The 25726-nt window shown below is 37.9% G+C and overlaps 3 protein-coding genes and 2 long non-coding RNA genes across 8 annotated transcripts; 2 read left to right on the forward strand and 3 right to left on the reverse strand.

Moving 5' to 3' along the window:
• Positions 1-151: 151 nt before the first annotated feature.
• LOC116707371 (ubiquitin carboxyl-terminal hydrolase 48) lies at positions 152-7010 on the reverse strand. Of its 4 annotated transcripts, none has more exons than XM_032544686.1 (11): positions 6935-7010; positions 5638-5768; positions 5457-5553; positions 4504-4619; positions 3101-3171; positions 2430-2555; positions 2239-2334; positions 1819-1947; positions 1599-1727; positions 1417-1492; positions 152-1267 (listed from the first exon to the last, which is right to left on the reverse strand). In XM_032544686.1, exons 2-11 carry the CDS (start codon positions 5693-5695, stop codon positions 246-248), a joined length of 1920 nt encoding a protein of 639 aa, XP_032400577.1. In that variant the 5' UTR covers positions 5696-5768; positions 6935-7010; the 3' UTR covers positions 152-245. The 4 variants fall into 4 exon arrangements, with proteins under 4 accessions (XP_032400577.1, XP_032400579.1, XP_032400578.1 ...); XM_032544688.1 differs by lacking the exon at positions 6935-7010 and having other exon boundaries at positions 152-548; positions 669-1267; positions 5638-5861; XM_032544687.1 differs by lacking the exon at positions 6935-7010 and having other exon boundaries at positions 152-1258; positions 5638-5861.
• LOC116707374 (uncharacterized) lies at positions 6179-10807 on the forward strand. The gene is made up of 3 exons (XR_004336494.1): positions 6179-6189; positions 7372-7374; positions 10722-10807. It is a non-coding gene; the product is annotated as an uncharacterized LOC116707374 (long non-coding RNA).
• Positions 7045-9765, forward strand: LOC116707372 (E3 ubiquitin-protein ligase dbl4-like). The gene is made up of 4 exons (XM_032544689.1): positions 7045-7319; positions 8447-8648; positions 8891-9061; positions 9197-9765. The coding sequence occupies exons 2-4, from the start codon at positions 8457-8459 to the stop codon at positions 9650-9652; spliced, it is 819 nt and encodes a 272-aa protein (XP_032400580.1). The 5' UTR covers positions 7045-7319; positions 8447-8456; the 3' UTR covers positions 9653-9765.
• A 286-nt stretch (positions 10808-11093) lies between the features above and the next one.
• Positions 11094-14119, reverse strand: LOC116669483 (leishmanolysin-like peptidase 2). The gene is made up of 8 exons (XM_032499358.1): positions 14109-14119; positions 13876-13892; positions 13163-13232; positions 12949-13045; positions 12622-12720; positions 12395-12523; positions 11986-12095; positions 11094-11900 (listed from the first exon to the last, which is right to left on the reverse strand). The coding sequence occupies exons 1-8, from the start codon at positions 14117-14119 to the stop codon at positions 11702-11704; spliced, it is 732 nt and encodes a 243-aa protein (XP_032355249.1). The 3' UTR covers positions 11094-11701.
• A 10060-nt stretch (positions 14120-24179) lies between these two features.
• Positions 24180-25722, reverse strand: LOC116707375 (uncharacterized). The gene is made up of 7 exons (XR_004336495.1): positions 25595-25722; positions 25411-25505; positions 25151-25288; positions 24667-24784; positions 24519-24556; positions 24370-24409; positions 24180-24278 (listed from the first exon to the last, which is right to left on the reverse strand). It is a non-coding gene; the product is annotated as an uncharacterized LOC116707375 (long non-coding RNA).
• Between the last annotated feature and the right edge of the window lie 4 nt (positions 25723-25726).

Consider the following 25726-nt stretch of genomic DNA (forward strand, 5'->3'; position numbering starts at 1 on the left):
TTTGTGTGTAGAAAAGGGAAAATATCCACACCTCTCTGACTTTTCATGCAGAACCAAATGTGCAGAGGCCCAGGAGGAGCTGTAGTACCCTCTATAAGTTCAGGTGATCCCAAAATAACAGATAACAATAACACTGATGATGACATATTAATACTGGATAAGTTGTTTAATATCCAACAAAGTACCCTACATACATGATGACACATTTTTAACATTTCTTTAGGTATTACTCAGTCTGATATTCTTTACTTCCATGGCTCTCTTTTTGTGTTGTCCCTGCTCTTTGGAGCCTTTTTTCTCTCTCTAGGACTTGCAGTCTGTTCTTCCTTTTTCACAGTTAGCTTGGGGTCCTGTTGGCAGCTGCTGTCTGCGGTTACAGCATGGTGCATTCTCTCTTTGTTTCTCTTTGAACTGGTTGGTTTTCTGCAGAGGTTTGGTGGATAATTATACTCTGTTAGATCTTTCGTTTTAAACTGGCCTTGCAAGTTCCCTGTCACGTATGGAACAGAAGAAGAAGAGTAGCCATTGGAGGAAACATGAAATGAATTCATATCAGCATCACACATTTTTGCACACATACCAAGGCCTCTTTTCTGTTTAGGACTAAATCCTTCTTTTTTTACCTCTGCTACTGCTGCCCTTTTGTTTTTTACATCTGTAGTTTCTACAGGTTTGGTGATATTTCTTGTACTGTCAGTCATACTTGTCCTAGTTTCTGCAACAATATTGTTCTGTGTTTTCCTGGATAGTCTTTTATTTGGGGATGAATGGTTTTGCTCTGACATACAGCCTAACTGGTGTGTTGTGGGGGTCCCTCTGGTTTTCAGATTCCACATGTGCTCCTCTGAGTTTGCATCAAATTGCTGTCTGATTGGCTCGTGACTTTTTGGTCTTCCATCTTTTTTTGGCATTTCAAAATGTGTCCTTTTTGTTTGCAAACTGTCTCCATCTGCTCCAGTGTCTGTATAAAGAAAACTCTCTTTATGTGTCCTCAAACATATTGCTCTCTGGCTAGGCTGTTTTTCCAATTCCCCAGAAAGGCTGGTAGGTTTCTTCAAAACGGTATCAGCGCAAATCTTCTTTAATATCTTGTCATTCAAATGCTTAATCTTTCCGCCTCCATTGCAGCTTTCATCTTTCATTTGATGATGAGGAACGAGAGCATCTCCTCTCTCTGCCTTATCATGTCTCATTTCAGCCTCAACATCTGAATGTAGGCAGAGAGCCTCCCGGTTGACTTCATCAGGTTTTTCAGGGTCTTTGCTCACTTTGAAGAGAAAAAGGGAGGTTAACAATAAAAATATTTTAAACAAAGAAAAACCATCAGAAATGTTGGGACTTACAACTTTCATCCTCTTAGCCTTAAGACCAAAGCCAACTAATTGAGAAGTGAATGCTGTACATTTTCAAACTTACCTTTCCTGTACATGAGGAGGTAAACTGTATAAGACCTTAAAGGCTTGTCTCCAGCCCCAAACAGTGGTTGTTTGACCTGCAGAATAGAAAACATTATCACGGTGAATGGTAAACTTCATGTTGTTAAAGTGCATGAGGATTTGTGAAACTGGCCTGCTAATAGATAATATTTGCCTCCTTACCCTGTTAACAATGTCGTCATTGAAGTGATACCACACGTGAGTTTCAAAAGATTTGATATGTGCAGTATAATGGCCTCCAGTTAGATTACCAAAGTGGTTAACTATAGCGTAGAGGTCGTATTTGCAACTCTGAAGAGAAGGAAGCACAACAAAGTCACCAAATTTAAAAAGGTTCAAACACGTTGGCAAAAATATGAGTATATATACTGTAGAAACACACCTTTATGTGTAAAGTTTGGGGGACGTCCACGTTGCAGTGAAGCTTGACGTAACACCTGCGCTTGTAGTCAAAGCTGAATCTTTTCAGCAGGAGGGTCAGAATCTCTGGATTGTGTGTTATCTCACATCCCTAGAACACATTGTGAAAACAAGTGCATCGACTAAGGACAGTGGCAAAGTCGCCCATCATACCTGAGGCTTCAGAAGATCTAAATCAAGGTTCAGACATTAGCTGGAACACTGTTCATAGCTTTATAGGTGCAGTTGAAATGAATGGAAATATATTAGACTTTACAGGGTTATATATTTATTGGATTTAGATCATCTCTGAACATTGTCATCTACAGTAGACTTATGAGAAGCGATATACAAGTTTTAATGCAAGACTATAAAAAGGAACTTCATTTAAATGAACACTCACCAAGTCTGCATCTCGCTTTTTATTGCACCGGTTGCAGAACATCTTGTTGTCCCCGCAGACTTTTTCTCCCTTGAAGAATGCTTTTAACCCTTCCTCCTGTAAACATAGTATATTTTTTATCACCCTGCATGTTTCTTTTCTTATGTATTTTTGAAAAACACACATCTTCTTGTTAAAGGAATGCAGAGTACCACGCTGTAGGTTTGAGGGAGCAAATCTTCCACTGCAAGTGGCAGAAACCAAAAAGAGCTCCTGGAATCGTTCCTCTCTTTGCACCTGAGGCATTCGGTCTTGTAATTCAGCTCTCCCTTGAATATCTAGACATAACGATACAGCACAGGGTCAATACGTCCGTTCAGACTGGTAATTAAAGAGTCTGATAAAGAACTGTTTTTTTAGTATCAAATACTCTCCTCTCAAACCACTCAACCAATACACTCAAACAAAACAATTGATTAGGGCTGCACAATATGAAGAAAATATACAATAACGTTGTTTAATATCACGATATTACTGCAGCTATCTACTGATATTCTCTTTAAACTAACATAAAAATCTCTAGGTGTCTTTTGCTATATGTTGCAGCTTTTTGTGATGTGTTTATTGCACCAATTGATTGATGATGATAAAAATATGATATATTGTGCAGCCCTACAATTAATGATGAAGATAACAAGCAGATTAATCCATAATGAAAATAATAATTAGTTGCAGCCTTTTATGAAATTGTTGAAAAAAAACAGCTGCACTAAACGAAGAGTAAAATGCTGCTATAACATTAATAGAAGACTATTAATGTTCTAATGACACACTTTATAAAGCATATATCATTAGATGTACAAATCTCATGCTTTCCGTATACCTTGGCTGACTCCGGACTGGTCCAACACAGGATCCTCTCAAAATACTCTGCAGCATCACGTTGCTCATATACTGAAAGAAGGAGTGAGGACAAAAATGTCATTATAACATACACTCACCTAAAGGATTATTAGGAACACCTGTTCAATTTCTCATTAATGCAATTATCTAATTAATCAATCACATGACAGTTGCTTCAATGCATTTAGGGGTGTGGTCCTGGTCAAGACAATCTCCTGAACTCCAAACTGAATGTCAGAATGTGAAAGAAAGGTGATTTAAGCAATTTTGAGAGTGGCATGGTTGTTGGTGCCAGATAGGCCGGTCTGAGTATTTCACAATCTGCTCAGTTACTGGGATTTTCACGCACAACCATTTCTAGGGTTTACAAAGAATGGTGTGAAAAGGGAAAAACATCCAGTATGTTGCAGTCCTGTGGGCGAAAATGCCTTGTTGATGCTAGAGGTCAGAGGAGAATGAGCCGACTTACATTTGAAAGAGCAACTTTGACTGAAATAACCACTCGTTACAACCGAGGTATGCAGCAGAGCATTTGTGAAGCCACAACACGCACAATCTTGAGGCGGATGGGCTACAACAGCAGAAGACCCCACCGGGTACCACTCATCTCCACTACAAATAGGAAAAATAGGATACAATTTGCAAGAGCTCACCAAAATTGGACAGTTGAAGACTGGAAAAATGTTGCCTGGTCTGATAAGTCTCGATTTCTGTTGAGACATTCAGATGGTAGAGTGAGAATTTGGCGTAAACCGAATGAGAACATGGATCCATCATGCCTTGTTACCACTGTGCAGGCTGGTGGTGGTGTAATGGCGTGGGGGATGTTTTCTTGGCACACTTTAGGCCCCATAGTGCCAATTGGGCATCGTTTAAATGCCACGGCCTACCTGAGCATTGTTTCTGACCATGTCCATCCCTTTATGGCCACCATGTACCCATCCTCTGATGGCTACTTCCAGCAGGATAATGCACCATGTCACAAAGCTCCAATCATTTCAAATTGGTTTCTTGAACATGACAATGAGTTCACTGTACTGAAATGGCCTCCACAGTCACCAGATCTCAACCCAACAGAGCATCTTTGGGATGTGGTGGAACGGGAGCTTCGTGCCCTGGATGTGCATTCCACAAATCTCCATCAACTGCAAGATGCTATCCTATCAATATGGGCCAACATTTCTAAAGAATGCTTTCAGCACCTTGTTGAATCAATGCCACGTAGAATTAAGGCAGTTTCTTTAGGCGAAAGGGGGTCAAACACAGTATTAGTTTGGTGTTCCTAATAATCCTTTAGGTGAGTGTATATTCAGCCTCTCTGCAGGATATCAACACACAACCTACAACTACAGCAGCAGTGTGATGTCTCAAATCTAAGCTTACCGTTGGTGATCCCCAGTTTGTTTAGGACGTTATGCGTTTTGGCCATACTTCTCTGGAGAACAGCAAAAAGTATTTTCAGCTGTGTGTCAATGGTTGTTGAATCTTTACTGCAGCATCTGTGGCACAGTGAGCAGAATATATGCCTTTACTAAACTTTGCACATTTGATTTCCTATCTTAAATTGCTCATATTATGCTCATTTTCATTCATCTGTTAATTTGTGTTATACTGCACACTGCTGCAGTTCCTCTTTTCACCCTGTGTGTTGAGCTCCCAGTTTTAGCTACTGAGTGAGGCATCCCACTTCTATTCCATCTTTGTTGAGAGTTGCACATGCACAGTACCTAGGTAAGGACTACTAGCCAGTCAGAAGCAGATTGTGAGAGTGTGCCATGCTAGCAGCTAGGCGAGCATTATAACGTGAGTTACAAAGTGACGCACATTCTTCACGAAAGTAAAGGCTGGACAACAACAGAGCTGTTTGGAGCAGTTTGTGAACAGAGTTTTCTCTGGGAGATGGTAAGTCCCTTTGGGGTGGACTTTGGGCTTTTTCACTTTGTAAACCTGTAAGATACATAAAAAAGATATATAACACAATAAAGGAAAGGGGAAAAGCCAAAAAGCATAATATGAGCACTTTAAGAGTTTTTCTCCAATGAATCTGTCTTAAAGGAATAGCTTGAAGTGTGCTCGGGAAATATGCTACACTAAATTGTTTTCCACTGCTACCAGTCTTTATACTAAGCTAAGAAGCTGCTGGCTTCATGTTTACCGTACAAACATGAGAGTGATAACGATCTTTTCATGTAACTCTCAGCGAGAAAGCATTCCAAAGTGTAAAACTATTCCTTTAATATACTGAAAAGAGCTTAAGAAACCCCTTTGTCCGTTTTCATTTGAGCTGACATGTCTAAAAATAAAAAGACAACCATTATAAAGATGGAGTTACCAACCGTTTCACAGCCTCCCGGAAGTCCTCGGTCATGAAAAGCACCTGAAGCACGCTGTTCAAATAGCATGTCAGACCTGGACTGTTCAGGCCATGGTAATCTAAAGACATAACAGACATATTATCGTAAAAGTCAGAAACACTTGAAGCAGCATTCTGCAGTAGTCTCACTTCATGTCACGTACCTGAGATGGTGAAGCTGTCTAGTTTCTCTCTGAACATTTCCACTAGGTCATGATTCATATTGATATCTTTCAAATAAAAGTGTTGACATTTTTAGACGTTTGATGGTTTTTTTCAGATGTATGGATTCTGCCTGTTGGAGCAGATAGATAGTACAGAAGACGTTAAGAGACAGCAGGCAGAGACAAACGTTAAGGCTGCCATTTGGTATTTCTATATACACACACTGCTTGACCATGACCTCCAAAACATGCTGCACCAGTGCAAAGAAAACCGTGACAAGATCCTTCAATGTGTCAGTTCTTTTGTTAAGTTGCTATTTATTTTGTGACTCGCATATATTACAAGTAGACAGGTAGAACATGCAATCATAATCAACAAAAGAACAACAATGAATGTTAAAAACAGCCAGAGGACAGGACTTACACATACTTTGATACTGTTTTGTTAGCTAAGCTGATAATGAAGGGTCATTTTATTATAAAAATATACTTCTAATGTAGAAAGTTTATAAATGTAAAAATAATAGGAATGTTGTGATAGCACCAGTACTGGTGCTATTTGAGGTACTTATACAATAATATTTTTATTTTTTGCCACTTCCACTCTATTCCATTTTACTGGTAAAATATTGCACTTGCACTTCATTTATATGACAGCTGTAATTACTGTTTGCTTGTCAGATTCAGATTTTAAATGTGCAGTAGTATATAAATGTTACATTAGCTCCACATCAACTAGATAGAACAGTAAACAAGCTTCTTACACATCGATGCACCAGTGATGATAATAATTCAACAATACATCAATCAGGGGCCAATTTGCTCCATAGCAAGTAGCCTAATTTTGCTTTTCATACTTTAAGTATCTCTATTATAAGATGATCTGTGTGTGTTGTAAAGCACTTTGGATCATCTGTGTTTTGTGTAAAGTGTTATATAACATATAGTCGAGTTGAGTTTGTACTTCTTCTTTAAATTAGAAATACAGGACTTTTACTTGTCATGGAGTATTTTTAAACTATGGTATTGCTACTTTCACTTCAGGTAAATATCTCAATACTTTTTTCACCACAGCTTAAAACTTAATAACTCCAATATATATTAGCACAACATTGAAAAAAATTAGTATTAGCTTAGTTCAGTAAACACTAGAAGTAGGCAATGAACGCAGCTGTTGTGTTTGGGTGTTATGGAAACCCATGCAGCCTCTCAATCCCCCACTACCCCGCGCCTCCAAAACACATTTTAAAAATGACCAAAATAACCTACAATAAAACAAGAAGAAAAATAAAAACACTATGAAGTTGGAGCCACACCTACACTCTATCTAACTCATCAGGTCCGGTTACACACGGTGAATGTTTGTTATATGGGAGGGAAAAACACGAGAATACTCACCTCATCTGATTACCCGATGCACTCCCGCAATCTTCTTTCACTTTCGATAAAAGCAGTTGAAGGAGGAAGACAGAGAGAGGAAGACAGAGAGAGGAAGACGGAGAGAGGAACGCATAAAGCCCGAGACACGCAGCTGAAATTAAAAAATAGACCCCGAGTGTTGAATTTGATGTAAAACATCCTCTAGAGCTGCCTAATTCCAGCTGTGGTGGTTGTGTTTCCGGTTGAGCACAATAATAAAAGGAAGTCCTAAAAATCACCTGGAGACAAACTGTGATTCCAAGGTAAGACATAACTTCCTTCCTTATTAACTTATATATACACTGTTAAAATGAGCCCGTTTAAAGACTGGTGTTTTCATTCACTTAATTGGTTTCTTCTCCTAAATAAAAATGAGATATTTGATTGTGTCTTTTCCTTGAGTGTTGGTCAAACTCTTCATTATTTCTTTAATAGGTTAGAAATGGGCCTAGGTGTGCAAAATAACTTTTTAGTAGCAGTTACTTAGGTAAATAGAAGTAGCCTAAAGTAAATTGTTAACTCAAGGTGTTATTTAGAACAGTGTTTTTTTCTGTTTTCAGCTGCTTATGTTTACTAGAGGCCTCTAGTAAACATAATAAGCAGCTGGAAATTCCCTGAGTGACTCAGTGATTTTTGTCTTTACATTGGCTCAGTCACGCTGATGGATTATTATTATGTCTTGTCAACAGTAGGATATTTCTCCAAGGCTATCTTTAGTTTAAGGTTTTCAACCTATTAATAACAGGTTAACTCAGTCAAATCTGAAGGTATGCAGCCTGTTACACAGTTACCTAAACTTCTTCTGAATGTATTTCTCTTAGATACATCGCCAATAAATGTCTAAAATCTGTTTAGAAATCCTAACAAAAGGCTCCGTAAATGGGTATATCTGCAGAACAATCACAAGTTTTATTTTCGGTTTTAAAGTATTCCAGTGATGATGGCTGTCACTCATGAGTAGACATTACAAACAGGAATTGCTCATATCTAAGTCGCCATAAATAAGAAATATAAGATTAAAACGGAAATCACGTGTAGCCCACAGCTACCACTGACTTCTTACTTATTGTTTTCATCTGTCAAAGTCCCCAAATTATAGAAACTGTAGTTCCAAAATGTAAAGCATGATTATGCCTCAAATTGAATACAAAGAACAATATTATTACAAAATCCATTAATATAAACTTTTCATGTTACACTATATTTTTAGCAATGTTAGGGTTCAGAATCTCCCATCCATAGATATAAATTATATTTATATTTATGAAAACCCATGTTTCAGATAGTAGCTCAATGATGGTCATGATAATACGTCTGTTATCTGGGATAAAGTGTAAGTTTATATCACAATTGTTAAAAATCATAGTGCCAAACTTTTTTCTACCAATAGGATAATCAAAATGAGCATTCAGGGACAGGAACAGGTGGAGAAGAAGTACAACCCTCTAGATAGCACCCTGAAGTTTGTCAAGAGGAGGAACGACTTGGATCCATTGTGTGATGATGATGACTGTCTCAAAGCAGAGATGTCCTGCGGCCACGCTGTCACTCCGGACTCTCTCACAAGTTGGTGTAGCAGCCATCTGAAAGAGGTATCTCATATAATTAAAACGCAAATTCTTTGTAGGCCTATGTATAATGCAATATAAAGCCTAAAGCCCACCAGTATTGGGAGCCCTGTGGTTTTGTTCATATTTCTTCATTTTTTCTTATTCTTCTTATTCTTTTATTTTTATCATTGGTATACCTGTCATCCCTTCTTTTTTTTGCAGAAACCCAGCAGTGAATCTTTCTGTTATGTAACCTAAACGGCCTCTCCTCTTTCTTGTTTAAGGGTAATTACAAATTCAGATGCCCTGCAGTGGTGGAAGGGACCACACAGTGTAATAAACTGTGGTCGTACCAGGAGGTGCGCAGACTGGCTGACTTGTCTGTCGAGGAAATGGAGCACTTTGAAGAGACCATGGCTCGCCTGGCTGCTGCAGAATACTGTGAAATTCAGTCAGTAAGTGGTCCAGTGTTTTTTTTGTCGTTTTGCTAAATATTTTTTATTCAGATATTTCAAACAAAGTGCACTGATTTTCAAATATTGTGTCTACTTTTCTGTCCAATATTTCCCTGTACTGTTTTCTACATACAGTGCCCAAAGTGCAAAACGAGCGTGGAGAGGAAGGACTTGTCCAACCTGTGTGTGCGGTGCCCCATATGCACAGCTGATCAGAAGAAGACCTACCAGTTCTGCTGGCAGTGTCAGAGGCAGTGGAAAGGTCCAGGACCTCGCTCTGACCGCTGTGACAACGACGGCTGCATCAACCACGACCTCGAGCTCCTCAAGAACTGCAAGACCACCGCCCTCCCTCAGGTGAAGGGGGTCGACGCATGTCCCTCCATCCGGGCCTGTCCCACCTGTGGTCAGAGAGCGGAACATAACAGAACGGGCTGTAAGAATATAATCTGTCCTCGCTGTCAGGTCGAGTTCTGCTTCGTGTGTCTGAAACTCACTCCTAAGTGCCTGAAGACGAGCTCTTACTTCTTACCCTGCAGTGATGGTGTGGCTCCCAGACAAACCTCCATACCTGTGTGGCGCAGAAAATAAGAGTCTGCACACATTCACTAGCCTACTCATAATGTAGCTTACTGCCTTCTTTTGTCACACTGTACTGTTTCTCTTTGATTTTAATTTTCTATTTTAGGATTCTTTGAAACACTCTGCTTATTTGTTCATTACATAGTGAGCATTAAAATATCTGATGCATATTCTCATAATGTTGTATAATGCATTGCTTGTAATGTTGCCACTGAAGGACTGGTCATAGTACATCATTAATTACTGCATCACTTAATAAAGTTTCTCTTTACATTAATGCAGAATGTCAATTTAATGTCTAACAAGCACACGTATGTGAATACATTAATTGTATGGACAGGGTTAAACAGCAAAATACTAACGTGTTATTTACATGCAACATAATAACATAATTCAAAATATAAAATATTTTACGTATAGAAAAACAAAGAGTGTAGCTGAAAATTCAGTTGAGTTTTTGCAGATGTCCTAGGTTCAGAAGTTTGACACCTTTATTAGGAAACCTGTATTGAGCTAAAGACAGTCTTTTTTATTTGTTGATCCTCTTGAACTCCCCCCTTGGCCCGTACACAAAGATCAAAAATATTTTCACTTTCATCCTTTAAAAATGAAAGAAACATACGCCAGCCACTCCTTTGTCAACTTTTGCTTTAATATGAAACCAATGAAAAATTCCAAATCTCAAATAGATATTTTACAAATTGTCAAACTGTGTATTCTTACACTATATTTTTGGCAATGTTAGGGTTCAGAATGTCCCATCAATGGATACAAATTATATTTATGGTCCCATTCACCTGGTTCTTACATGAAAACCCATGTCTGAGATAGTAGCTCAATGATGGTCATGATATTAAGTCTGTTATCTGGGATAAAGTGTAAATTATATCACATTTGTTAGAAACCATAGTGCCAAACCTTTTTCTACCTATAGGATAATAAAAATGAGCATTCAGGGACAGGAACAGGTGGAGAAGAAGTACAACCCTCCAGATAGCACCCTGACGTTTGTCAAGAGGAGAAACAACTTGGATCCCATGTGTGATGATGATGACTATCTCAAAGCAGAGATGTGGAGGCGGCGGAGGGGGTCACCGACTGCCCCCTCTGTCCGAGCCTGTCCAACCCTGTCCTACATGCGGCATGAAGGTGGAACACAGCCGACAAAACAACTGTCACGTGGAGTTCTATTTTGTCTGCCTGAAACTAAAGCGGGAATGTTGTAAGACCAGTTCATCACTCAAAATCTGTCCTAGTTGTGTACTCTTTTCCTGTGGCAGAGGAAGTAAAATAAATGGATCTGTTGATACTAAATAAATAATTCAGTAATATATGTTTATATGTTAATATCATATTACCCTGTAAACTGTGTTGTTAATAAATTATTGGACTAATGTAATGCTACGACTCCAATCAACCAGGAACATATTTTTTTAAATTGTGGCCCTACTCTGTCACCTTCTGGCTGACTTTGAAATTGTACATGAAAAGGAGGTATGATGTTTTGAACTGTAAAGTGTGAATCTCAATTCATTAATCAAGGACATGTGTTGGGCTACTGATACTGTTACTCATAAGAAGGTCTATATCAACAAAGTGAAAAAAGCTTTTTACAAAAGTTCATTTAGATACCAGACACTATTTAGAAACCTTATTATTACTCTTAAAATATTTTTGACATTTACAACATTTACAAAGTTGTTACTATTACACCCCATCAAATTATTAGCAATTACAGTTTTCCTTTCAGCTAATTGCAATTACATTTAGCTGGTAAAATGTAGAAAATACAACATAAAAAATACAGCTAAAAACTTATTTTTAAAATAAGTGTTGGTTTATTTTTAGATTATATCAAGTTTTAGATGGTTTATACTTAGTTTACATTTGATAATTGATTGTCCACTGCAAACAATGTTCATGATAAATTCTAAATAAAATCTACCGTTATTTTGTATGATTTATTTCTCTTTCACATTAAAATGATCATTTAGCCTGAAAAAAAAACAAGCCATAAAAATCCAAGTTTACACTCAACATTTTAAAAGGTAGTGTTTGCTACAGATCAGTGTGATCCTCTGGGGCAGTGTGGATCCTGACCTTGCAGGAACAACATTTCCTGAAAGACAGCAGGGCTGCAGCCAGGAGACACACAGCAGCAGAGACGCCGAGCGCCGGGACTACAGGGAGCTCTGCAGGGAGTCTGAGGGGCGACCAGCTCCCGGTCTGGACTGCAGTTAAAGTCTCACACGGATCACTGACCAAAAGGCAATAAAGTAAGGTTAGTATGAGCTACAGGTTACTAAAAATCAAAAGGGTTGCATGTTTAAAGTGGTACTTACCTTGAAATAGAAACAGGAAATGTAGTGAGAACGTCTGATGGGGGGGCAATGTCAGCGTACACACATAACCTCCTGTCAGGGCAGTGAACTAAACCCTGGTATCCTTTTATCTGACCATTAAAAATGGCAGACAGACAGAATACATAATATGATTCAAATTCCAATGAGAACTGGGTATCAGTTTGATGCTGCATGTAGCAAACATCAATATATCATTGTCACATCAGTTGTTGTAAATTATTAAAGAGCTTGCTTTTAAAGGACATTGAATCTTCTCGATCTAAAAGGTATTATTTCAGTCATCAAACCACATTGTAGTAGTTGGTACTTTACTCCCTGTGTGAGTATTCATTGTTTTATTCTTTTACTGATTGATACTGCAGTTACATAAGTTGCTGAGTCATGTTACCTGAATGTTGTCCCCTGCTGGACAGTCCATCCATTCAGAGCCAGACACCTGGATTTGGTACCGGTTCAGGCCAGTACACCTGTGTCTGTAACAACGTCCCTCCACAGAGCTGCTGAGCTCCGTCTGGTTCTAAAAGAAAGACAAGTGGAGAAAAAAGAACTTAATCTTAACTAAAAGGAAAAACACAGGCGGCATTATTCAAATAGTACATGCAAACACAAACTCACCTGTCTGGTCAGGTTGGAGAAGAAGCAACGGCTGTGAACACCAAAGATCTCCCCGCTCCAGTCTTCATCTCCGCCATTTTTCTCTATCCAACATTCACTCTGAAGAACAAAAGAAGAAAAAAGTAAAAATGTGAAAATTTGGTGTAATGTGCAATGCCAACAAGGTGTCACATACTACAATGGAAGGCACAATAAATAGAATTTACTCCATATTCCTGCTTCACAGAACTGGACAATTTATTCTCTAAGCTGAAGGATGTATAGTTTGGTGAACTATACATCCAACATGATTTTAAGGGAAATCACATAAGAGGTAATAAAACTTACTCCATTCTTGAGTGGTTTGTACACTCGACATCCCTCCAGGTATTGATCAGTCTGGCACTCCCCCTTGTGGAGGTGAAGATAATGACACCCAAATCCACTGAGAAGAGAGAATACTGCAAACATTAGTGCTGGAAATGTAGGATGAAGACAAAAAGTGACACACATTTAATCTTAAGAGACATATGTTGTTGTGTAGAATGTGTTATAAATCTACCTGCCGGTGCAGAAAAAATATGAAGACGTGTTTCGACAGGTTGACAGGGAACCAAACGTAGCTCCTCCACCTATTAAAAAAACATATTAAACTTCTCTTATGAGGCGGATTGAATTAATTTACAACTATAGCTGGTGCATGTCTACTTTCTTGTAATTGCTTTGTTCTTTTATGAAAATGACCATGCAGATTTTACATGTATTTATTAGGAGGTTAACGATATTTTAAAAAACAAAAAAAAGAAAAACCAGCAGAAATGTTGAGACTTACAACTTTCATCATTTTAGCCTTAAGACCAATGCCAACAAATTGAGAAGTGAATGCTGTACATTTTCTAAACTTACCCTTCCTGTACATGAGGAGGTAAGCTGTATAAGACCTTAAAGGCTTGTCTCCAGCCCCAAACAGTTGCAGAATAGAAAATAATATCACAGTGAATGTTAAACTTCATGTTGTTAAACTGCATGAGGATTTGTGAAACTGGATTTGTGAAATATAAGTATAAATGCTGTAGAAACACACCTTTATGTGTAAAGTTTGGGGAACGTCCACGTTGCAGTGAAGCTTGACGTAACACCTGCGCTTGTAGTCAAAGCTGAATCTTTTCAGCAGGAGGGTCAGAATCTCTGGATTGTGTGTTATCTCACATCCCTAGAACACATTGTGAAAACAACGGCATCGACTAAGGACAGTGGCAAAGTCGCCCATCATACCTGAGGCTTCAGAAGATCTAAATCAGGATTAAGACATTAGCTGGAACACTGTTCATAGCTTTATAGGTGCAGTGGGAATTAATGGAAATATATTAGACGTTACAGGGTTATATATTTCTTGGATTTAGATCATCTTTGTATATACATTGTCATCTACAGCAGACTTATGAGAAGCGATATATAAGTTTTAATGCAAGATTATAAAAAGGAACTTAATTTAAATGAACACTCACCCAGTCTGCATCTCGCTTTTTATTGCACTGGTTGTAAAACATTAAAAGAGTCTGATAAAGGGCTGTAAGTATCAAATATTCTCCTCTCAAACAAAACAATTAATTAGGGCTGCACAATGAGGAAAATATGCGATAATGTTGTACAATATTACTTTAGTTATTAGTGCATACAGTGGTGTGAAAAAGTCTTTACCCCCTTCCTCATTTCCTGTTCCTTTGCATGTTTGTCACACTTAAGTGTTTCGGAACATCAAACCAATTTAAACAATAGTCAAGGACAACACAAAATGCAATTTGTAAATGAAGGTGTTTATTATTAAAAGGTGAAAAAAAATCCAAACCATCATGGCCCTGTGTGAAAAAGTGATTGCCCCCTAAACCTAATAAATGGTTGGGCCACCCTTAGCAGCAACAACTGCAACCAAGCGTTTGCGATAACGTGCAATGAGGCTTTTACAGCGTCCTGGAGGAATTTTGGCCCACTCATCTTCGCAGAATTGTCCTAATTCAGTTACATTAGAGGGTTTGCGAGCATGAACTGCCTTTTTAAGGTCATACCACAACATCTCAATAGGATTCAGGTCAGGACTTTGGCTAGACCCCTCCAAAGTCTTCATTTTGTTTTTCCTTCAGCCATTCGGTGGTGGACTTACTGGTGTGTTTAGGATCATTGTCCTGCTGCAGAAGCCAAGTTCGTTTCAGCTTGAGTACACAAACAGATGGTCGGACATTCTCCTTCAGGATCTCTTGGTAGACAGCAGAATTCATAGTTCCTTTTATCACGGCAAGTCTTCCAGGTCTTCCAAGCCCCAGACCATCACACTACCACCACCATATTTTACTGTTGGTATAATGTTCTTTTTATGAAATGCAGTGTTCCTTCTACGCCAGATATACTTGGACACACACCTTCCAAAGAGTTCCACTTTTGTCTCATCGGTCCACAGAATGTTGTCCCAAAAGTCTTGGGATCATCAAGATGTGTTGTGGAGAAATTGAGACGAGCTTTGATGTTCTTTTGCTCAGCAGTGGTTTTCCTTGGAACTCTGCCATGCAGGCCATTTTTGCCCAGTCTTTTCCTGATGGTGGAGGCATGAACGCTGACCTTAACTGAGGCAAGTGAGGCCTGCAGTTCTTTGGACGTTGTTGTGGGGTCTTTTGTGACCTCTTGGATGAGTCGTCGCTGCGCTCTTGGGGTAATTTTGGGCGGCCGGCCACTCCTGGGAAGGTTCACCACTGTTCCATGTCTTCGCCATTTGTGGATAATGGCTCTCACTGTGGTTCGCTGGATTCCCAAAGCTTTGGAAATGGCTTTATAACCCTTTCCAGACTGATAGATCTCAATTACTTTCTTTCTCAATTGTTCCTGAATTTCTTTGGGTCTCGGCATGATGTGTAGCTTTTAAGGATCTTCTGGTGGACCTTACTGTGTCAAGCAGCTCCTATTTAAGTGATGCCTTGATTGTGAACAGGTGTGGCAATAATCAGGCCTGGGTGTGGCTAGAGAAATTGAACTCAGGTGTGGACAACCACAGTTATAGTATGTTTTCACAAGGGAGGCAATCACTTTTTCACACAGGGCCATGATGGTTTGGATTTTTTTTCACCTTTAATAATAATAAACACCTTCATTTACAAATTGCATTTTGTGTTTACTTGTGTTGTCCTTGACTATTGTTTAAATTGGTTTGATGTTCCGAAACACTTAAGTGTGACAAACATGCAAAGGAACAGGAAATGAGGAAGGGGGCAAACACTTTTTCACACCACTGTATATCTGCTGATATTCTCTTTAACATAAAAAATCTCTAGGTGTCTTTTGCTATATGTTGCAGCTTTTTGTAATTATAAGGAGCAACAAAAGGAAATCCTAAAAAGTGTCAGTTTTGGGACATTTCAAGCTGCACAAACATTTATTCATTCACATGATCCTGCCTCTTCAAATACCCTGGAGAACTGATGGTTGAATATAAATCCTTCACTAACAGTCAACATTTCCAGGACCACAATGGACTTTGAAGTATTTTAAATGGTTTCCTAAAGACAAAGTAGCTGTGTATTTAAACTACAAAGTTCTTTTGTTGAAAATTATCTTTTGCTTTCTTTTAATCTAAAAACATTCAACAGCATTACCTTTACTTTTTTTCATCTCTACTAAACTAAACTAAAACAAATACAAATACTGATGTTGTGAATTGAGTGAGTTGATGGCTTTTTAGGTGTTTGAACAGTTATATTATTGGGATTATGGTCCTTCTGGCTGTATTTTACAGTACTGGGTACTGTTCGGATTTGTGCAAAGTTTGCTGTGATTAAACTGGGCCCTATAGTGATGACTATTTGTAAGGTTAAGTGAAGTACTTCCACTTTTGTTACTGGGTAAAAAAAACAAATGATGAAACAGTTACCAAAAGGTGATGGTAGTAATTCAGGGAAAGAATATAAATATATACATTCACCAATAACCTCCTCATTAGTTGCACAACCTAACCAAAGCGCATATTCTTTCCAGTTCTCTACAAGCCAGAAAGGGGGGGGGGGGACTGCCAGCATCTGTCACATCTGCATTGGGTGGAATGATCAACAATTATGTGAAAAAAACATGTTTGACCCGTCTGTCTGCATGTTACGACAGGCTGGTGGGCAACATATGGAGTGCGGACCCAAAAAAGGCCATGGTCACAAAGGGCTTGGTCAAGCCAGAGGAGGCCCCAGTCAAGGCGGGTACCGTGGACAAAATGATGAGCCCTACAACCCAGGCCAGTGTTGGTTCTGCAAGGACTTTGGACACTGGGTATGTGACTGCCCGAAGAAAGAGCAAAAACACCACAGACGGAGAACAACACTTGTCCCTCTGATTGACTGAGTCCAAAACCTGATGAGAAAGGTATTGCAACCACACACACACTTGCTTTATGCAATGAAGAAATGCTTGGCAATCATACACTGTTTTTCTTTGCTATTAGGAACAAATGATAAAGTTCTGAAAAGAAATCTGACAAGTTTAACCAACTTACAGTATGTTATCTTCTGAAGCCTACAAGAAACTGCCTATTAATGAGTGTAAAGTTAACATGCTTCCACTCACCTTTTTAGGTGACTCTGGTGCTACAAACTCGATTATTTAGAGCTAAAGATTTGGCACCAAAGCTTAGTGGTCGTGTTTTTGGTCTGTTCTGCTCTAGTGTTACATGGTAAACTGAGGACAGCTTAGTTCATAGCAAGGGTCTGATTGTCTGATTCATGTCCACTTAATTTGCTTTGATGTGATTTAATAGGCACTTTTAACATTGTTTTAACCTCAACACCTGATGGATTGAGAATGTATCTTAATGATGCATCTGACATAACCACATTTGTTAATTACAGTGTGGTTAAAATGTCCGCACTTAGGCGGCGTCTGTAATCTGCCCTGCCTCTGACTGCGTAAAACCAGACAACCTGCATTACACAGCTCATGTTACTACAGGGCCTGATGAAGAATGCTCAAAACGTTTTTTCACAGACATAAAAGAACTGAAATAAATGACCTCACATCTGATTTGGACTGATACTGTGTTGTAGCTGCATGCTTGACTTACAACCAGTATTGGCTTTTTTCAAGTGCCCAACTCATTGTGTGTGTTTTTCTCCCTCTCTCAAGGCTGCATCTGTTTTTTCTTCCTCGAAGAGAAACATTTTATATTGATACAGTGCTGTGTTCCTGTAAAATTAACAGAATAGCAGTTGTTTTGTCAGTTTAGTGTTAACTATTAGGACTTCTACTTGAGACTGTCCCAAAAATGTCTGTGCACATCCCTGATGTCTCTGTAAAACTTCTTACTGCAGAAGGCTATGAAACTGCTTTTTTCCCTCTGCAAAACTTGATTCTGTCACTCTGGGTTCACGGTGACGTCTCTGTCCAGTAGCTGCCGCTGAGGAAGCATTACATATGTCCAGAAACACTGTAGGTGACTCAGACGTCGCCCTCCCTGTTTCACATTCTGTATCACACAATTCGTGGGAACAGAATGAAAAACTAATTTGTCTGTGGCCAGGTACCTTAGATATTACTACTAAAACGTTTTAGCTGTCGATTAATTACTAACATTATCTCAAAAGGTTTTTAAAATGATTCCCATCTTCTTTTATTGTTTGTAATTTTGAGACGCTGCTATCGTAGATGAATTGAAACAGAAAATTAATTGAAAGTTCAAAATTAAGATAAAGATTAAAAATGTAAAAAGGTCCTTAATGTAGGGGGAGAGCAGTTAAACAGTGGTGTTTAAAACAGTGAGTAGGCTACAACCGTTTGTAGAAACGTTTATTTCATGGATTTCACAAATGTCAGTATGACATGTTACGCCGTCAACCGTTTAAATCTGAGCATGTGTGACTCAAACCTGCACTCTTACTTACTCTTGACTTACATTGGAGTGACACCAGTGACAGCCTTTGTTGTGTTTGATTGCTAACTTGTAGCCAGCAGTGAACAAACTTTGTTAAGTAGGTCCATTTATACTGTATTGACATTACAGAAGTCTCTTGTTAGCATCTTGTATGCTGTTTCGGTTTTTGTTTCCTGCTTCTTTTTCTGCATTTGTGGTTTTCTGTTATTCTCAGTGTTTCCTCCCTGGTTGTTCCTGTCTTGTGTTTTCCCTTGAGTGTACACACATGAACACGTAGGCAACGATAATCTCACGAGAGCAAGGTGGCCGCAGTTCTGAGACGCAGGCAGCGCAGTTGCTTTTCACCGACTGTAAAACCCAGGTGGACCTCGAGAATGCTGGGAAATGCCGGCCTCTCGTCTGATTTAACATCTGATTGGTTCCCAATTAACTCAACATGATGATGTTTTGTATAAACTTTTCATTGATTTTGATTGATTTTAATTGCTATTTGTCTGATTTAATGGCTTATTCTGTAAAGAACACCAACAGATCGCATGTAGATTATTTTGAGAGCTGCTCTGTCATAATTAAAACAACTAGAGACTGTGTACAAGCTGATATATGGGTCTGATTTTGTTTCTGACATTTTATTAAATCGGAATTGCACCACAGTGTTTCTGTCCCTTCCTGTTCAGCCTGAAGGCTGCTGGAATCGTCTGGAAACTGTCCGGCTTTACAGCAGCTTTTTGTCCCCGCCCCTGCTGCTGCCTGCTCTCGTCCACTTTACAGGCGAGGCGCAGTTCATCTCGAACGAGCCTATTATTATCCAAAACTCCGCAAAGACTTCAGGTGACCTCAGATGCCAAACTTGACTAGGTGGCGCTATAGCAGAAAAAAACATGTTTGGCTCCCAAACTGTACATTGGAAATAAAAAAAAAACATATATCCACACGTTCCCTGGATCCAATTGAATCTCGTGATATAGACCACAACCATTTCTATTCGTGAAAAATCGTGATTTAGCGAAAACCAACTTTTTTGAACTCCTCCTATACCATGCGATTAATCTGCACGAAACCTGGCTGATAGCCTCTTCAGACCGACCTGACAAAAACTTGTAAAAATATTTTTTATAGAATAAAAATTCTGCATATTTTGCACAAACAAATTTGTGTAGCTAACTATGAAAACACCAACTTTGCCATATCTTGGCCAAAATAAATGCAATCAAAGTCAAACTTTAGATTATTTCTTGGTATGACACTCTGAGGCTCTAATACAAATTTCATGAAAATTGGCCACTAAGGGGCGCTACAAATACAACAAGTTTACATCTCATGAACCGCTTATCCGATTTTTACAAAATTTGATGGGTACTGTCCAGGCCCACTCTTGAGATGCCCCTTACAGTGGGGTATTGATTGGTTCAAGTGGGCGTGGCCTATGGGCCCACGTTTGGATTAACCACTTACACTAAAGTGAATTACTTGAAATCAACAGGGTAGATGTACAATGGGTAGTTGATCAGACTTACCTAATATTGCATATGTGGACCACTAGGTGGCGCTACAATGACGTCAAACGTGTTTTTGCAAATAACTCCCACAATATACATCACACATTAAAAATCTGTACATAAACGTGTTCACTCAATGAAGCCGAGTCACTTGCTTAATTATTTTCACAATATCGCATTAAGCACGAAACCAACTTTTTCAAACTCTTCGTAGGCCCTGCGATAGATCCCCAGTAAATGCTATCAACACCAAACATTTAAAGATTGTTTGGCATGCCGCCCAGAGGCTCTATACAAAATTTGGTAAAGATAGGCCATTAGGGGGCGCTGTTACCAACGTAGACATTTTTGGCCCATTTTATCCTTTTTTGAGGTCAAGTCTGTTGTATGTGACCAATAACCGGAGTTTCCTGTGACTTCAACCAATCCCAGCAGTCTCACATGCCAGACTTTGTATCAGTATGTGACTCTGAGAGCCAATAACCAAGCAAGAGTGAGAACAAGTTGATGGGTTTCTGATATCAAAACAAGACGTACAATATCCTGCCAACCTGTAAACATTTTAACATCAAATTCCGCTGTAATGTTTTTTCACTCTGAAGCTGCTAAAAGCTGCAGCTGTTTAAATCCTGTCAGCTCTCTGCAGCAGGCGGAGTAGCTCACTTCCCCCAGCGACTGACACGCGCACACACAAACACACACAGTGGATGCAGAAAAAAACGGAGATTAAACAGGATGACCTAAATTGAGAACAGCTACACTTGTTATTGTAAGTGCAACAAGAAGTTAAAGTCCAATAAGTAGTTTATCAAACCATATGAATGTGTATGGGCGCCGTTTGTAAACCTGCCCACACTGAAAATAACAGCAACATTTTGTCACATTTAGCTTTAAATAATGTTTAAAAAACTGGTATGAAATTTTGAGGGTCACTTTCTTGCACATTTACAACAATATTTGTCAACTTAGAAATATTTTAAATAGTTAAATCTAAATATTAAATGTTACACCTAAATGTTAAATGTTAAATCTAAATGCTAAATCTAAATCTAAATGTTAAATCTAAATCTAAATGTTAAATCTAAATCTAAATGTTAAATCTAAATCTAAATCTAAATGTTAAATCTAAATCTAAATGTTAAATCTAAATCTAAATCTTAAATCTAAATCTAAATCTTAAATCTAAATGTTAAATCTAAATCTAAATGTTAAATTGAAATCTAAATCTAAATGTTAAATCTAAATGTTAAATCTAAATCTAAATCTAAATGTTAAATCTAAATGTTAAATCTAAATCTAAATCTAAATGTTAAATCTAAATGTTAAATCTAAATCTAAATCTAAATGTTAAATCTAAATGTTTCGAGTGAAACTAAATATTTAGCTAATATGCAAATGAAATGCCGGTAACCGGAAGTACCAAAATAAAAGCTTGAGGAGGTCAGTGTATGTTTATATTGTCAAATAACGAATAAAAATCATCTCATCCGGGGATATAAACTCTTGAACATGGAAAAACGTGATTATAAAATAATAAACACAGTTGGAGAAACTTTATTTGAAGAGTACTTTGAGTTTTTAGTGTCACTTTTATGAATGTGCCGGACTTATGACCTGTAGCCACTATAGCCAGTCACAGGGGGGGGGGGGGGGGGCTCACTTTGACTGATCTGTCATGTTCGCTTGCATTAAGGCCAGCTAGAGCCTATCCCCGCCCGCCCTACAAGCTACAATAAGCTACTGTCGGCCATGGTCACTCTGCGAAATGTCCAACGAATCAGCGTTAGCCGAGAACATCGGCAGATCCGTCCCGGTGGCTGTACAAACTTATTCAACAGCAACAGCCTCAGGGCCACCGCAGGCCACCTCGGTAAGCATGTTTTCCAAATCACGGAGCTAGCATTGGATTCTCTACTGGCTAGCTACCGTTAGCTAGTTTATTTAAGTTAGCCTTGACAACAATCCAATGCTAGTTCAGTGATTTGGAAAACATGCTTACCGACAGTAGCTTACCGTAGCTTGTCGGGCGGGCGGGGATAGGCTCTAGCTGGCCTTAATGCAAGCAAACATGACAGATCAGTCAAAGTGAGCCCCGCCCCCGTGGCTGGCTATAGTAGCTACAGGTCATAAGTCCGGCACCATTCATAAAAGTAACACTAAAAACTCAAAATACTCTTCAAATACAGTTTCTCCAACTGTGTTTATTATTTTAGGTAGTTATTATCACGTTTATCCAAGTTCAAGAGGCCATATCCCCGGATGAGATGATTTTATTCGTTATTTGACAATATAAACATACACTGACCTCCTCAAGCTTTTATTTTGTTACTTCCGGTTACCGGCATTTCATTTGCATATTAGCTAAATATTTAGTTTCACCCGAAACATTTAGATTTAACATTTAGATTTAGATTTAACATTTAGATTTAGATTTAACATTTAGATTTAGATTTAACATTTAGATTTAACATTTAGATTTAACATTTAGATTTAACATTTAGATTTAACATTTAGATTTAGATTTAACATTTAGATTTAGATTTAATATTTAGATTTAACATTTAGATTTAGATTTAGATTTGACATTTAGATTTAACATTTAGATTTAGATTTAACATTTAGATTTAACATTTAGATTTAGATTTAACATTTAGATTTAGATTTAATATTTAGATTCAACATTTAGGTTTAGATTTAGATTTAACATTTAGATTTAGATTTAACATTTAGATTTAGATTTAGCATTTAGATTTAACATTTAATATTTGGATTTAACTATTTAAAATATTTCTAAGTTGACAAATATTGTTGTAAATGTGCAAGAAAGTGACCCTCAAAATTTCATACCAGTTTTTAAAACATTATTTAAAGCTAAATGTGACAAAATGTTGCGGTTATTTTCAGCGTGAGCCGCTTTACAAACGGCGCCCCATAAATGTGTGGTCCTGGATAGGATAGGGAATTAACTAACAATATAAAGACGTTTGACGTTTTTTCCAAAGTTATTTGATTTTTTTTTAATGTTGTAATTTCAACGGCCCATTGTTTGCAATAAAAAAAAATTAAAACGGGTTAAATTTGACCCAAAGACAACATGAGGGTTATTCTGCCCAAAACAAGTTTCCTTTTTATTTTTGAATAACTATACAAAAAAAACTTTCTCTCTCCCGGAGGGACTGATCAATGACATAACTCAGAGCTATAATGGTCTGTGGAAATTGTGTTTCTTCATTCTAACAGCTATGGTTTTTATGCAGTCCACTCAATATGTGGGTTGTATATTCTGTTTAAATACCTGTTAAAGCTTTACAATGACTGTCATTCATACATGTTACACAGAATGCCTTTTTGCATGTGCTAATCTTTAATTGATAACTCATTACATTCTAGCTATTATTATAAGCTATTAATATTTCTCTGTATGTGAACAAGTTTGTAGAAGGCTTAGGTTGCTTTGCTGTAATTATCTGTAATTAAAAATTGTGCTTTGTTGTGTCTCACACACACACACACACACACACACACACACACACACACACACACACACACACACACACACACACACACACAGGAACCTTCACCACCCTGTGGATAACAGACAATGGTAAATTCCAAATCCAGTCAGAATCTTGTCTGTAAATATCAGCCAGAGTGCCTCCTCTTCTCTCTCACTCACGCATGCACGCATACATGCACACACACACACACACAGTACAAGTACACAAGTACAGTACAATAAAGTAAAAACAAAAAAAGAGAGAAATGAAGAGGTCCATCCTCAATCTTAGTTGAGGTGCAAGGTTGTGGATATTTCTCATCTGTAGGAAATTAGGAGAGAAATACATTTCTTCAGAAAAAGACATAGCATTGCATTGACTGTAATTCATTAAAAAACACAGAAACTGAATTTTAGTACGCATCGGAATAACAGGACATACAGTATAAGATGCTCAAAATAATTCAACTTAAAAATGTGTTTTGCCCAGCAAGAATTAGGACAGATGTGTATTGCTGAAAACCATCATAATAGCATGTAAACCAATTCTGATGATTTTAGACCCAATTTCACTTTACCTCTTTTCTTTTCTTCTTCTTTGCCTTCTATTTCTTTTCCTTCTTCTTCTACTTTGTCTTCATATTTGCCTTTTATTTCTTTTTCTTCTTCTTTGCTTTTGTTTTCTTCTTCTTTGCCTTCTATTTTTTTTCCTTCTTCTTTGCCTTCTTCTTTGCCTTCTTTTTTTTTTTGCCATCTTCTTTGCCTTCTGTTTTGCATTTTTGGTAGTCTTTTGGAAAGTAGAAAAGTAATTTGTTCAGTAAAGATCTATTAATATTGTAGAAATAAATATAAATGTGTCATGTCATTTATGTTCTTACATCTGTTAATCTGTACATGAGAAGATATGCATCTCTGGATCTGTTGAACAATCAGTTTGAAGTCATTGTTAAACAGAAGGTTCATTTAACACATTTAGATAGAAATACAACATATTTCAGATGTGTTAAATGGGATATATCAAACATACTCAAAGATTTTGCTTTCTGCAAATGGTTGTCCTTCAGCCTACACCATTAAAAAAAGAACATTCAACAACTTTGAATATTATATATAATGTTCAATATTTTAGAGGTATTAAAAATGGACCATACTGATGGATTTCTTAAATTAATCACCTTTACAACATCGTCATTAAACGTGTACCAGCTGTCATTGGACCGGATGGTGGCTGTGTAATGTCCACCTCTCAGACTGCCATGTGATTTACTTCCCATACAGTTCGTAATTGTTATTCTGCAAATAAGACAATTAACACCCGTTAGTGAGTTATCACTCCATTCAATTGTCTTTAACAGCATTATCAGCCTCATAGATATTGTTTAGAAGGGGCCTACTACGCCCACTTAGCAGCCTGTATATGATGAGGTTAAAGAGATAGTTTGGATGTTTGAAGTGGGGTTGTATGAGGTAAGCTACTTATCCATAGTTAAGTGTATGGTGGTCGGCACGCCCACAGTTCGAAGAAGCAGGCATAAGTCCCGACCAGGAAGCTATGTACTGTTGTGGATGGGGCAACAGCTAAACATTTATCCACCTTAAACAATATCTAGCAGCTTAACTGTAGCCTACGCTATATTTAGAATCTTTTCAACACTTTACCTGGTTTTTAAGTTGAGGTAATTCGAGTGGCACAGCCACACAGCAGTCTGATTTGAAATGTGACATTTTGTCGTAGTCAAAATCAAATCTCTTTAGGAGTAGAGTCAAAATCTGAGGAAATTTCCTCATGTTACACACCTACATAACACAATGAAGAACACACAGATTTTGTTCATCAGACAGATTTGTAAACAAACAATGTAAAAAAGATTAATTTGATTCCAATATAAAAAGGCTATAGTTTGTATTTAATAACTCACACTTTTTGCCTGTGTTTTCTCGTTACATTTATTGCAGTACACCATGTGTCTCCACTGAATGATTTGGGCTCAAAAAAACATGTATAGCTACTTCCCTGTAAAAGACAATTGTTGTAATAAATTCCAAAGGAGGATTAGCATGCTCACATCACATGAAACACTAAACTAATACTTGGATGCTTACCACATTGTAGGTTTTATCATGCGTATTCCTTAATGACAGTGGAAGAGTCCAGAAGGGATTTGTCTCTTCATTGATGCTGTGGCCATTGAAGCATTTTGTTCTGTATGTCAGCTCTCCTTGGAAAACCTTAGC

The sequence above is a fragment of the Etheostoma spectabile genome, chromosome 19 (assembly GCF_008692095.1).
Source record: "Etheostoma spectabile isolate EspeVRDwgs_2016 chromosome 19, UIUC_Espe_1.0, whole genome shotgun sequence".
Lineage (NCBI taxonomy): Eukaryota > Metazoa > Chordata > Actinopteri > Perciformes > Percidae > Etheostoma > Etheostoma spectabile.